General features: G+C 41.4%; 1 protein-coding gene across 3 annotated transcripts in view; it reads right to left on the minus strand.

Moving 5' to 3' along the window:
- D2HGDH (D-2-hydroxyglutarate dehydrogenase) overlaps window positions 1-12,300 on the minus strand; it is a 53,034-nt gene that overhangs the window by 5,420 nt on the left and 35,314 nt on the right. For all 3 annotated transcript variants that reach the window (XM_073625754.1, XM_073625755.1, XM_073625753.1), the window contains exons 5-9: window positions 11,874-12,067; window positions 11,624-11,792; window positions 10,507-10,650; window positions 10,282-10,424; window positions 8,150-8,315 (exon numbers count right to left, since the gene is read on the minus strand). In XM_073625754.1, the coding sequence (XP_073481855.1) occupies window positions 8,150-8,315; window positions 10,282-10,424; window positions 10,507-10,650; window positions 11,624-11,792; window positions 11,874-12,067 (816 nt within the window). The remainder of the gene's footprint in view (window positions 1-8,149; window positions 8,316-10,281; window positions 10,425-10,506; window positions 10,651-11,623; window positions 11,793-11,873; window positions 12,068-12,300) is intronic.

The following is a 12,300-nucleotide window of genomic DNA, read 5'->3' on the forward strand; positions in this document are numbered from 1 at the left end:
TAATTAACCCATGTGGTATGACTAATACTTTACACGTGTGGAATGGACTCTCAAAAGGGGTCATGAACAGATGACAATATAATAGTAAAACAAATATAAGAAAAAAGGAAAAATATATATGGATATATAAATGGAGATGAGAGCGGTAACCTGGTATAATGTATAACAATCTCAACTGATAGATGTTTAAGCCTTATTGATAAATGAGTTAATGTCAAGTTCAACGTTCATACTGAATGGAAAATATGTCTGTAGCTCATATATCCAGAAGGTCTCCAAACGGGAGACACCTCTGGTCAAAGCTCCGCCCCTCCAAGGGGGAATATATCTGTTGATAACCACGAACTGTGTTTCCTTAAACATGCGATTATGATGCAATTTGTAATGTCTAGGGACCGTATGCTTAGTATCACCACTTTTAATCAGAGCGATGTTTTCAGCATCCCTGATTAAAAAGGAACGAATGGTGCGACCCACATATTGTTTCCCGCAATGGCAGGTAATCAAATAAACAATATGGCTGGTGGTGCACGTACAGAACTGTTTAATGGAGTAATTTTTGTGTGTGACAGAGGATGTAAAATCCACAGTTTTGCATTCAATACCAGAATTGTGTTGGCATACGGTGTATTTTTTACATGAGAAAAAAACATTCAACTCATGGAAAAAAGACAAACAAGTAGGGGGGGATTGATAATATCGTGGGTCGTGGGTTCTTGTTACAGCTCCCAGAGGATTCCATACTTGCAGTGGTTGCTCCATTATACAAGCTTGTTTGACCCATCGAACGTAGGTTCTTTTGGGTTCAAACATTCGGGTAAGCCTCCATATTGTTGGTGGTGGTGTCTCCTCACTCCAAGGTTACATTTGACCACTGTCAAGATTTTCACACAAAGTTTTTTATGGGACTCTTCACCTCAATTTTTTATTGATTTATTTATTTCTCACTTGGACTTTTGTTTAAATGCTGATTTTCAGTCACTGGGTTCATTACACTTTGATTATATATATATATTTAAATGTGTTTATGATTATTGGGTTTATTCCCTCTTTGGTAATTCTATGTATTTTTTCATTAGAGCTACGCTTTTTGTTTTGTATTTCTAGTGCATCTACCACATTTGCCGTGTTAGCTGCTCCCTTTGTTCTTTTTAGGCAGCGCAGAATTACTTATTACACAGGAATCATGTTGCTGGCCAGGAAACAAATCTTGAAAAAAGAACACTAATGTAGGCACCACGTCTATGGAGTGGTAGGCCCGGTTCACACTAGTGCGATGACAGACATCGCATGTGATTCGCACCGCATTGCTGTGCAGTCACATGCGATGTCTGTGTGATGCTATTTCAGCAAAACTGTATGGCTGAAATTGCATTCACACCAAAATGGTGCAGGACCCTTTTTTTGGTCCGCACTGGAATCGGATCACAGGGGTGTTCACACCTCTGTGATCCGATTCCTGCCCCATTTCACAGTTTGCGAACCGATCTGGGGGTGTTGTTAACTTTACATTGACACCCGCAGCGGTTCGCAGATCTCAATGTGAACCACTGTGCAATTCAGGTGCAATGCGGGAATCCGCACTGGATTTGTAGGGTTCTCGTATCGCACCTGGAAGACGGAAGGAGCCACACAATTCCACCACTAATGCAAGACTACATGAGGACCTGAGTCATAAGATAGACCCCTGTACATTTGGTTGGTGGTTTGTGGATGTGCATATACAAAGACTAAGACTCTATCTATTATTGACATAATACACCTTTGGAGGACAAACACCCTCTACCTTTTGAAGTCCCTGCAAATCTGAGATATGTTGCAGTGAAATTTAAGTGCTTACTGGGCCATATGTGAACCATTTCGGTCCATGACACTCTGGCCTGTATCCATGCGTGGCTCTGACGGACCACCTACTCTTCACCTTTTGAGTCATTTCTGCTGTTCGGTGGAATGCTTGCATTTGGGATTTAAGCTACAGCTTTAGAAGTTTTAGTCCCTGAAGAAGATCTACACTGTGTTTTTGAAACTCGTTGGACGCTCTGTCGGTTGACAGCTCTTGGGCCTCCCTTTGAGCTGGCTGTATACTTGCCCCCAACTTCATGTGTTTGCTTTTATCGCTTTGATTTTTTGTTATTTATGTCTTAAGTCATATATATATTAAAAAATTTGTAACTTTTTACGATTACTGTTTGTGGTCCATTTAAAATCCCAATTTGAGGAAACCCATTTTTCATTATAGTGTGAACCTGGGCCATAAGCTGCAATATTTGACCTATTGTTCTTGGTTTTAAATACACTTTAAGCCAATATAAAAAAAATCGGAGTTACTAAAAGTGGAGTGGCCGAAGGAGTAGACCAGCAGAGTGGTTCCTATCAGGTCACATGATGGGCTCTCAGAAAGAACCAGGAGGAGAAGTAGATACAATGTGTTCTAAGATAATGAAGGTTTAAATGCAGTGAGAAGGGGTCAGAACTTTGAGAGACGCATTCAATTAAATTTTATGGAGGACAGAAAGATCTGAACAAATGCTATAATACTTAAAATCTAAGCCAAGTATTGAGCTTCAAAAGATAAATCGGAGGAACTCTGCCGGTGAAAGATATTATGGTTCTAATTATGGTTCTATTTAGGAATACACAGTTGTGAAGTGCATTTAGAACAGTGCACCACTGACTGAACAGTTATTGCTTGATTGTATTTAGCCAGTGCAATTGTTGCTACTAGAAATACAAATGTGCTTTTTACAGAAAGCTTTTGTCCTGTTTAATTCAGGGTCCAGTCAAACCATTTGTGGTAACATACGTTAAAGTAGAATTTAAATAAAAATGGAAAATTTGCTGAGTTTTCATATTCTATCTTTGTTTGTACTGATGTTTTCATCTTATGTTGAGATACTTGTAAACCTCAATAAAAAAGTTTTTTTTAATGTGAAAAATTGAGAATTTGTAAACAGACGGGCTTTTCATTACAGAAGAGACATACTACGAGGGACTTTTAAGTCAAACCCGGGACTTTTGAGTTTAATAAAGGTGGAAACTGCTCCCCTGCTACATCTATACACTTATCCCAGCGTTTAACCAATGCCTGGAAAGCTTCGGCATAGAAACATTTGTCAGTATGCCTGAACCATCCTAGAACAGCCTACTTCACGCCTTCATCAGTGCTGAAATGCTGATATCCGAGGAACTCTTTTAGGGGTCAAAACAGGTGGAAATTACCCGAAGCGAGGTCCGGGCTGTAAGGGGGATGTGCAATGGTGTTGCTAGGGGATGGCTACTGGGGCTATAGCCCCGAATCTGGGGCCCATAGCCCCGAGTCTCTTACCGGGTGCCGGATTAACGTAGGGGCGTACCTGCCACGTTTGCCTCGGGCGTCATTCTACAGGGGGGCGGCGCCGCACGCCTGCAGAAGGGACACTAGTGGTGGGACTGGGCCACTGATCAGTCATTCCCCTAGGCCACCACAGAGGTGCAGATATACCAGAATGAGAGCCGCCGTAGCGCTGGCTCCGTCTCTTCTCCCACCTCCACCGCTGGCTGAGGCTCTTACTGGTTGCTAGAGCCGCCTAGCGTCTACCAACCAGTGACGTCATGGACGCGACTCCCCGCCTTGTAGAGGGAGCCTGAGGTGGTCCACCCACTTACTCTATGATCTTCTTTGGGCCTCCGCTGCGGTATACTGTGAGGGAAGAAAGGAAGTGTGTGAAGCCTGTAAGGTGAGGCCGGGTGCAGGCCAGTTTTATACATTGTGTGTGAGCGTCATTATGTGCAGTCTGCAGATCCAGAGACCCATACAAAGAGGAGGGGTTCATGTTGGGACCTCTAGTCCTTCACTTTTGGGGGATGTGACCCCCCCCAAACTGAAGGACTACAGTTTCAAGCATGAGCCCCTCAGAGCTGAGGATGTGACACCCCCCACCCCCCTCAACTAGTGAAGAACTACAGGTCCCAGGCATGAACCAATGAGATCCAAGGGGTTACATTCTTAGATCTCAGGGGTTCATTCTGGGACTTGTAGTCCTTCAGTTTTGGATGTGACCCCCCAAAATCGAAGGACTACAACTAGGTCCCAGGATGAACCCCTCAGAGCTGAGGACATGACATCCCCCCAAACCCCCCCCCCTGCTGAATCATGAATGAACTCTGATTAACCACAATATTTTCGAAAGCTGAGTTCAATTTCACTTGCCACACCCAGGCCTGATTACTGCCAGACCTGTTGAATCAGGAAATCACATAAATAGAAGCTGTCTGACAAAGTGAAGCACGCTAACAGATCACAAAAAGCCACATATCATGCCACAATCTAAAAAAATTCAAGAACAGATTAGAAACAAAGTAATGTACACATATCGGTCTAGGAAGGGGTACAAAGCCATTTCTAAGGCTTTGGAACTCCAATGAACCATGTGGAGAGCCATTATCCACAAATGGAGATAACTTGGAACAGTGGTGAACCTTCCCAGGAGTGGCCAGCCTACAAAAATTACTCCAAGAGCATGACGACGACTCATCCAGGAGGTCATAAAAGAACCCACAACAACATCTAAAAGAACTGCAGGCCTCACTTGCCTCAGGTAAGATCAGTGTTCATGATTCAACAATAAGAAAGAGACTGGGGAAAAAATGGCATCCATGGGAGAGTTCCAAGGCCAAAGCCACTGCTGACCAAAAAGAACACAAAAGCTCATCTCACATTTACCACAAAACATCTCGATTATACCCAAGACTTTTAGGCAAATATTCTGTGGACCGATGAGACAAAAATGTAATTTTTTTGGAAGGTGTGTGTCCCGTTACATCTGGCATAAAACTACATTAATACAGCATTTCATAACAAGAACATCATACCAACAGTTAGACATAGTGTTGGTAGCGTGATGGTCTGGGTCTGCTTTGCAGCTTCAGGACCTGGACAACTTACCATAATTGATGGAACCATGAATTCTGAACTCTACCAGAAAATCCTAAAGGAGAATGTCCGGCCATCAGTTTGTGACCTCAAGCTCAAGTGCATTTGGGTTATGCAGCAGGACAATGATCCGAAACACAACAGCAAATCCACCTCCAAATGGTTTAAACAAAGCAAAATTTTGGTTTTGGAGTGGCCTAGTCAAAGCCGGACTTAAATCCAATTGAGATGCTGTATCATGACCTTACACAGGTCGTTCATGCTGGAAAACCCTCCAATGTGGCTTAATTAAAATAATTCTGCAAAGAAGAGTGGGCCAAAATTGCCCCACAGCAATGTGAAAGACTAATTGCCAGTTATTGTAAACGCTTGATTGCAGTTGTTGACGTCAAGGGAGCACAACCAGTTATTAGGTTTAGGGGACAATTACTTTTTTACATAAAGCTAGGCAAGTTTGGACAGCTTTTTTGCCTTAATAAATGAAACCATCATTTAAAAACTACATTTTGTATTTACTCAGGTTATCTTTGTGTAATAATAAAATTTGTTTGATGATCTGAGTCATTTAAGTGTGACAAATACGCAAAAAAAAGAAAAAATCAGAAAGGAGGTAAATTCTTTTTCACAGCATTATATATATATATATATATATATATATATATATATATATATATATATATATATATATATATATATATATAGACACACACACATGTATATTATATACATGTGTATGCCCCGACCAAGGGTATCACTTTCTTTACTTCGCTGCTATGGGCTCTAGCCCCAGATCTTTTGTAGACCTAGAAACGCCCCTGGGGATGTGGCAATACCTCCCAGCCGAGTTGCTGTAATGTGCGCATAGTTCGGTGAGCAGCATGAGCTAGCACGTTGTCCTGGAGAAACAGGATGCCCTCAGTGATCAAACCAGGCCATTTTTTTCCGCAGACACGTATGCACATCACTTAGAACACGACAGTAATATTCACTGTTGATAGTGGCACCATGGGGGAGAAAATCCACATGAACAATGCCATGTTTGTCTCAGAAATTACTTACCATCACTTTACCAGAGGTAATTGTTCGAAATGTTCTTTGTGGTGGAGAGTCCGCATGCTTCCACTGCTTTGATGCTCATTTTGATTCCAGAGTAAAACGATGTGCCCAGGTTTCATCACATCTTTGAAACGTGTACACAATTCAAATGTCTTTCTGCGGCTGAGCATCTCATCACCATACTGTGCTTAAAGTCTTCTGCAGATATCCGTGGGTTTTACACCTCTGTTCACAAGAAACTTCATCACCACACTCTGTTCCACGTACACTACTAAAACTGTTTACTGCCATCCTTGGACTGGCACGCGACATGTGCGCCTCCTATGAGTAATAGGACACACTTGCCACTTACTACTCTGTGTAGTACCACCACGTTAGCATCCCTTTTTATACCTATGAAATTAAAAGTCCTGGTTTGCCTTGAACGCCCCTCGTATATCTCTTCTGCAATAAAGGATTCTTACCAGTCAGTTCGCAATCTTCTTAATGTACGCTGAGCTTCACATAAACAGCCCAGTGAACACTTTTGGCATCTCCCAGATCAATGAGCTGTACTGAATGAGTGAGTGTCATCCTGGCACAGCCAATCAAGATAGCCTTAGATACTGTACCCGGAAGATGACTGGGTGAAGTTGCCAGCGCTGGCGAGGAAGCTGGCAGATATTGCATCGAAGAAGGGGAGGTTCCAAGTTAAAATTGTTAACATTGAATGGCACCCCAACACACCTGCATTGCAGAGTATAGCAATGCACTGCCATGCATTATGTTTTGCTGCATTACTTAAAATGGTGCAGGTATGCTAATTTTTTTGTTCTGGTGTGTTTGTAGCCCATTTAAATGAATGGGCTGCCTTAACAGAATGCACGTTAACGTAACACGCAACACAATGCATCAGAAACTAGAGGTGTGGGCCCTCAATGTCTTCACTATCAGGAGGTATAAATAGTGAATTCTATAACGTGCTGCACTCAGTAATCGATGGTGATCACAAACACTGACAAGCAAGTAGCCCCTCCATGAGTTTAGCTTCAGCTTATATAACAAATAACCAGGAATAATACCAGATGTGCCTTGTTCATTCTATTTTTTTTAAATGATTTTCAAGAATCTCATATGATTGCAGAAGGTGAGGAAAGACTTATCTTCTGCAGATGCTGCCTGCTTGTATTACTGAACATACTACAAATGAGAGCCTAAAGTTTGCCTGCTTTGTATAAAACACAGGGTATAATACATTTACAGGCACAAAGCAGCAAGGTAAATAATTTGTAATTACGGAGAAATACTGTATATTGGCTTTGGTAAATTTTAAACTTAGAGAAATATTGTGTAAAATGGGAATGCCACTCAAGTACAAAAGACATTGTTCTGGAAAGGAATGTAATACCAACGATCATTGTCATGGGTTTCAAAGAACTGACCTTGAAATTAGGGGGCCCATTTTTGAGTTAAAGCCCAACTCTAGACAAAAATTAAAATGTTCCCATCCCCCCAACACTCCTCTGACCCATCAAGGTATTTTTCTGTCTTACTTGGTGAAGAAAGATATACTCACCTAAGTCTGCTGTCCAGGTCCCTCGCCGGTGGCGTCTCCTGCTGCTGGGACCGTTGATCCAGATGTGAAGTTTATCCCTGGTCCCCTGCTCTCTCCTCGCAATGATCTCACTCCTTTCTGGATTGTGAGAGGACCCAACAGGACAGCTAATAGAGAGTGTCCACATCAGACAGACGGTGATGTGGACACCCAAAGGAGGTCCCCTAGGAAGAAAACAGAAGAGTGAAGTATCAGGACCCAAAAGTCACATGACTGTAAGGAAAACGGGTATTCGGATAGAGAGTTTTTTATTTACACTCCAGCGATCAGCTAGAGGGTAGTTGGAGGGAGACAAGTGAGTGGGGTGTTTTTTTTTTGCCTGGAGCTGGGCTTTAATTTATAAGCAGCTGTAAATCTGCAGGTAACATCATAGAGCTAAGTACTTTTACACATCTTTGTTATTTGGTGAAATACTTCCTGAAAAAGATCAAATATCCTGCATTACATATAAATATCTTTTTACCCCATCACTCCATAGATCCATTTAGGAATATATTGCCAAAGTAACCAGCTTTCCACTGGCTAAGGAAGGATAATTGCAATAATTAAAAAATGAAAATAAATAAATAACTCTGCTCTCCTATTACCTAAATGGCCATAACCAACCACAGATTCAGCAGAGGATCCCAAACGAGCCTTTGTTTCTTCAACCAGGGTATAGAGTTTCTCTACAGGCATGGATAAGTCATATTTGTAGACGTAGCCATCACGTGCCAGAGCCTCTGTGATGCGCTCCCGAAGAGACCAGAGGTACTAAGTGGGAAAATACAAATGGTAAAATATATAATAAAGATGTGCTTGAAGGAAAACCCCCACAATAAAATCTCATAATACTTGCAAAAAAATTGTAACATTAAAGTATAACTAAAGGCAAACCTTTTTTTAGTTTTGGATAGAGTGTAGAGGGAATAGAACGCTTGTCAGTTTTTTTGCGGTCTGTGCCCCCGTTAAGAAGATTCACCCTCTCTATTTGTACTGTTTACCATTATCATTGAAAATGAAAGTAAAAGAAAATCCTAAATTTTGGGTCATCCCCAGAAAAGTAATAGAGGAGAAATCTTCCTATGGGGAAAATAGTTCTGGAGACCTGGGAGCCCTAATTAATTAATTTAATTTGCAGGGACTTCCTCTCACTTCCTGTTTGGCTATGGGACAGGAAGTGAAGGGAAATCTCTGCAACAGGTCCCAGATGCCGAAAAAAAAGTCTGACAGTGGTTAGAACCCTCCCTTACTCCATCCAAAATGAAAAAAGTTTTGCCTTTAGTTCTACTTTAACTATTCAGGACCAGATCAATTATACTGTATAGTATGTTGAAATACCTTTTTTTTAGGGGTTTTCTATTAGTTATAAAATTCTATGAATATCAGCTTATTTTTATAAGCTTTTTATTGGAAATTAAAGCAGAGTTTGCATGAAACTGCAAGCCTTGCAGGATTCCACAAAAATGTTGAGTAATGTAATCCTGGCCTAGTTGAAAGGACTGGAAGATGAGTGTAAGTGGAGTATTTTGTCACAGATTTTTAAAGTTTTTAAAGTTTAAAGCCTAAGGCCCTTTTCACACGGGCTTGTCCGTGTACAGACTCCGCTTTGCTCAGCAGGGATCGCTCTGCTGATCCCCGCTGAGCAGGCGGATGACAGGGCTGTCTCCGCTCACTGTGCGGAGATGGACCTGTCAGAGCCCCGCTGTCCTCTATGGAAATAGGATGAAAAGGGACCGCCTGTCTGTTCTCATCCGATTCTCCAGATGGATGGAAAATAGGGTTTCAATCCATCAGGATTTCACGGACTGGATCGGATAGTGGCGGATGTCAGCGGACATGTCACTGCTGACATCCCCGCTCCATAGAGGTGCATGGAGTGTCCGATCATGGTCCGCCTGAAAACCTGACAGGCGGACCTGATCGGAAAGTCCGTGTGAAAGGGGCCTAAGTCCAGGTTTTCTGTCACTATAAATAGTTTGGGCCATTTACTAAGGCTGTGGTCAGCGCTGTATCATACTGTGTGTAGAATCAGACACATACAGTATGCAGCACTGTGCTCAGCAAGCGTCTAGTAAGACTTCCTGTCTGCTGCCAGAACAAAATCGAGTTGGGCTGAGCTCTTCTCAGAAACCTCAAAAGGAAGCCTTATATTTTTATCCATGAATACAAATCTTCATCTCATTGGCTCCACCTGTACAAATTTTCAGGGTTGCCCTGTCCTCTTCCTGCTGCTGAACTTTTGTCGCTGTGGGGGTTAACAGCTTTGGGTCTCCAGGCTCCAATGGATATACACCCCCACTTGCCCTCTCCTCTATTGAGAAAAGTTATTTTACTACTACTTGTAACATAATATGTGAATGGGGCAGATAATTCTGTGACTAATCAGACTTATCACAGATTGTATTACAGGCAGTGTAGTCGGTGGGATAACTTTTCTCAGTGGATGATAGGTCAGGAGGGGGCATATCCCCCTCGGATTATCTTTAGTGTGACTGAGCCTGGAGACCGAAAACAGTTAATCCTCAATAAATACAACCCCCCAAACTCTATTGGTTTTCAGGCAACCTAGAAGACTAGCAGTATCTGGTGGTGGAGAGAAAAGACTACAGAAAGTTCCAGTTTGAAGGTGAGTTTTGCAGCATAAGATAACTCTATTTTTTACTTTAAATGGGCTATACATTTTTAGCTGGAGTTCTTAAAACAAAGATGAAGTTGTACTGATAGTTAAGGGACATACCGCTATTTTACCATGATCTGTAGCCACTGTGCCAGAAGTCACACACCCCAAATCCAGAGCCTTCTCCAAAAATGCATTAAGTTTCTCTTCATCATGCTTTGCACAAGATCCAGATGTTTCCACCAAAACATAGAATGCATTCTCTGCAGGTAAAGGTTATTATCAGGGTGATTATCAGATCAGTAATGACTTGCAATCAGTATATAAATTAGTGTCTAGAATTACCTGACAGAGGGTTAGTGAGGTTCAGATGAGTTTCCACAAGCCTCATGCATTCAGAGTCCAGAAATTCACAGGCAGACAGGATTTCCCCAAGTTCATCTCTACACATGGTGAAGATCTGCAGCACTTTGTTGAAATTCTCACATCCTGCCACATATGAAAAAAAATCCTAAAACTATTTTGAAAGCCCTGATCATTTTGCATTATTGTAAAGATTAGTCCTCAGAGAAGTCAGGTCATGATGAATTGAGGCTAAAGCTTGCCACAGATGGATAGAAATTCAGCTGGTTCAGCAGGTTCTGCTCAACAAAAGTAGATCTAATGATCAATTTCTGTCGAACTGGAATGTTGGAAAACATATTGATAAGCTGCTGATTAGTGTATTCTGACATTAGAGGATTCCCTGCTGCCAAAAAACAATGGCACAGCAGGGAGGATTCTTCCATCCACTATGGATGGGAGAAGCCATTCGTTTTTCTTCTTTTTTTTTTTTTTTCGTTTAGCAAGTGAAAAAATGATTAATCTTTGGCCAGCTTTAGTTTTCTTTTTTAAAAAGCTCCAGCAGTAGGCAAATGTTACATTTCTAACAAGCTGGATCTAGGAGAGAGCCTCCAAAAGCTGATATGTGTATCTGCAGATATCAGAGGCTGAACAGCCCACTGACCTCTGTATCTTGTGTGGACTCAGCTTATAAAATCTCTGTACCTGTGTTCCCACCTCCTCCCACATATCACATTTATCACCAAGGGCTAACATTCACTATTGTCTATTTATTTTAAATTATGTAGAATAGGTGTGCTGGGGATGTAAAGCTAAGTATTTCTGACAAAGAGATCTTACCGCTGTGAGATAACCAGCAAATCATTCGTCAAACCGACATCGAGCAAATATTGAAAATCAGTTTTAGATAGTATTAGCTTTTAAATGTTTACTAATGCAGCCATGTTACTTTCCTTCTTCTTGCAGATAAATAATTTTTATCTATAATATAGCAATTTGTGTGAAACAGGAACAAAACTGAATTTCACATTATGTTAAACTACATAATAAAAAATACTTGCTTCTATATTTTTTAGTTATATATTTTTAATGTTCACAAAAATGCCAGAAAACCCCTTACCCAGAAATGCTACATTGACAGTGCTTGGTTTGTGTGGACACAGTATAGAGATTGCAGTTATAATACCAAGTGTTCCTTCAGAACCAATGAACAGCTGCTTCAGATCATAGCCTGTGTTGTCTTTACGCAGAGAATTCAGGCAGTTTAGAACAGACCCATCAGAAAGTACCTGATAAAGGAAAAGAATACAAAACAGTACAGAAACCTCTGTATACACAAAGACAGAATGTAATAAAACAAACTCTCTCACTGCTTCCAGTCCTAAAACTGTCCCACGCAGAGAACCATATCGGAGAAGCCTCAGGCCTCCAGCATTTGTAGCTAGGTTGCCTCCAATGTGACAGCTTCCTTTTGCACCAAGATCTAATGGCATGATATATCCTCGCTCTCCCAGATATTGGTTCAGAGATTCCAAAATGCAGCCAGCCTGGCAAACCAAGGCCCCTGTAATGAACATGAGCACAATTAAACAAAAACCTGTCAAAAGAAATTTGTGCAATGCAATGCTGAACTGCTCTCATTCTGATGCCTTGTTTTTTTTTTAAGTCATTGACCCAAAACAAGTATGCAGGACTTCTGAACTTTCTGGAAGCATGCTTTTTCTGGGTTGATGACTGAGGATAAAGCATGTCGGACAGATAACTAGCATTTTCAGAAAACAGTCAGCAATGACAGCC

This window comes from Aquarana catesbeiana, linkage group LG04, assembly GCF_042186555.1.
Source record: "Aquarana catesbeiana isolate 2022-GZ linkage group LG04, ASM4218655v1, whole genome shotgun sequence".
NCBI classification, from domain to species: domain Eukaryota; kingdom Metazoa; phylum Chordata; class Amphibia; order Anura; family Ranidae; genus Aquarana; species Aquarana catesbeiana.